A 1,319-nucleotide genomic window follows, 5' to 3' on the forward strand; every position below is an offset into this window, starting at 1 on the left:
GGGAACCGCCAGCGCATCTACTCCCAGGAGCAGCTGCTGCAGGAAGCCGTGAGTCCGTCCCGCTCCTGGCGCCGGCGGAGGGGCTGGGGGGTTGCAGCCTGGCCTGGCCCCCTCGGCCGCGCTGAGCCCCGTGGTGCCTTGCAGGTGCTGGACGTGCGGCCCCCATCGCGCCGGTGCCTCTCGCCCGGCACCCGCGTCTGCGCCTACTGGAGCCAGAAGTCCCGGTGCCTCTACCCAGGCAACGTGGTGCGAGGTGAGGGACCCGCGTGTGCGTGCGTGCCGTGGTCTGGCCCCTTCTGCCCCCCAGGTGGGCTGACATCCCCTCCCCGTCCCCCCCAGGCTCCTCGAGCGACGAGGATGACGACCCAGACGCCGTGATGGTGGAGTTTGATGACGGCGACACCGGGCACATCGCTGTGGCCAACATCCGCCTCCTCCCCCCCGACTTCAAGATCCAGTGTGAGTGCCTGGCCCAGTGCAGGGACAGGGTGTTCGGGGGGGGCACATGGGGGACACCAGGGCCTGACGCCTGCTGCGCCCCCAGGCACGGAGCCCTGCCCGGCGCTGCTCACCTCCAGCATGTGCCGGCGGACGAAGCGCTCCTCCAGCGACCTGCCCCCGCCCAGCGACTTGGCCCCCAGCCTGTGCCCCGAGGGGCGCGATGCTCCCGAGCCCCCCAAGAACCCCGGGAAGAAGGCGGCCAGCAAGGAGAAAGCTGGTACGTGGGCTTCTCGGTGCATGGGGTGGGACAGGCCGGGCTGGAGGGAGGGACGGGTCCCAGGTCAGGAGTGAGGGGCACCTGGGGGCGCAGGGGCAGGATTGGGGAGTGAGGGGCACTGGCATGGGGACGGGCAGCGGGTCAGGAGCGAGGGGCACTGACAGCTCTGGGGCAGGGGCTGCGGGTTGGGAGTGAGGGTAACAGGGGATGCAAGGGTGGGGGTGCCCCACTCTGACCCGTGCTCTTGCCCCCAGGCAAGGCGGAGGCGCTGAGCGCGGGTGTGCGGGCATCAGCCCCGAGCGAGCACTTCCCGGGCCGGCGCGGGAGCCCGCTGCTGAGCTGGTCGGCCGTGGCGCAGGGCAAGCGGAAGGCGGCGGGCAAGGGTGCGGCGGTGCTGCAGGACCTCTTCCAGCTGAGCAGCGGTGCCCGGCGGCTGCGGGCCAAGGAGGCGCTCTTCACCCCGCACCACCACCACGCGGCTGCCCCCGTCTTCGGCACCGGCTTCGGGGCCGACTCCTTCAGCCGCATCGCCAGCTCCTACGCCGCCTTCGGCCCCAGCGCCGGCCTGGCGCTGCCCGGCGCCCACAAGCTGCTGCGGGCC

General features: G+C 72.7%; 1 protein-coding gene across 1 annotated transcript in view; it reads left to right on the forward strand.

Annotated features, from left to right (window-relative positions):
• The window catches only part of BAHCC1 (BAH domain and coiled-coil containing 1), a 93,095-nt gene that overhangs the window by 78,715 nt on the left and 13,061 nt on the right, over nucleotides 1-1,319 (forward strand). The window contains 5 exon segments of the mRNA XM_019515030.1: nucleotides 1-48; nucleotides 145-253; nucleotides 340-459; nucleotides 545-718; nucleotides 973-1,316. The exon segment at nucleotides 1-48 is cut by the window's left edge and continues 185 nt beyond it. Of these exon segments, the coding sequence (XP_019370575.1) occupies nucleotides 1-48; nucleotides 145-253; nucleotides 340-459; nucleotides 545-718; nucleotides 973-1,316 (795 nt within the window).

This window comes from Gavialis gangeticus, unplaced genomic scaffold, assembly GCF_001723915.1.
Source record: "Gavialis gangeticus isolate Ggan-Ray unplaced genomic scaffold, GavGan_comp1, whole genome shotgun sequence".
Classification (NCBI taxonomy): Eukaryota; Metazoa; Chordata; order Crocodylia; family Gavialidae; genus Gavialis; species Gavialis gangeticus.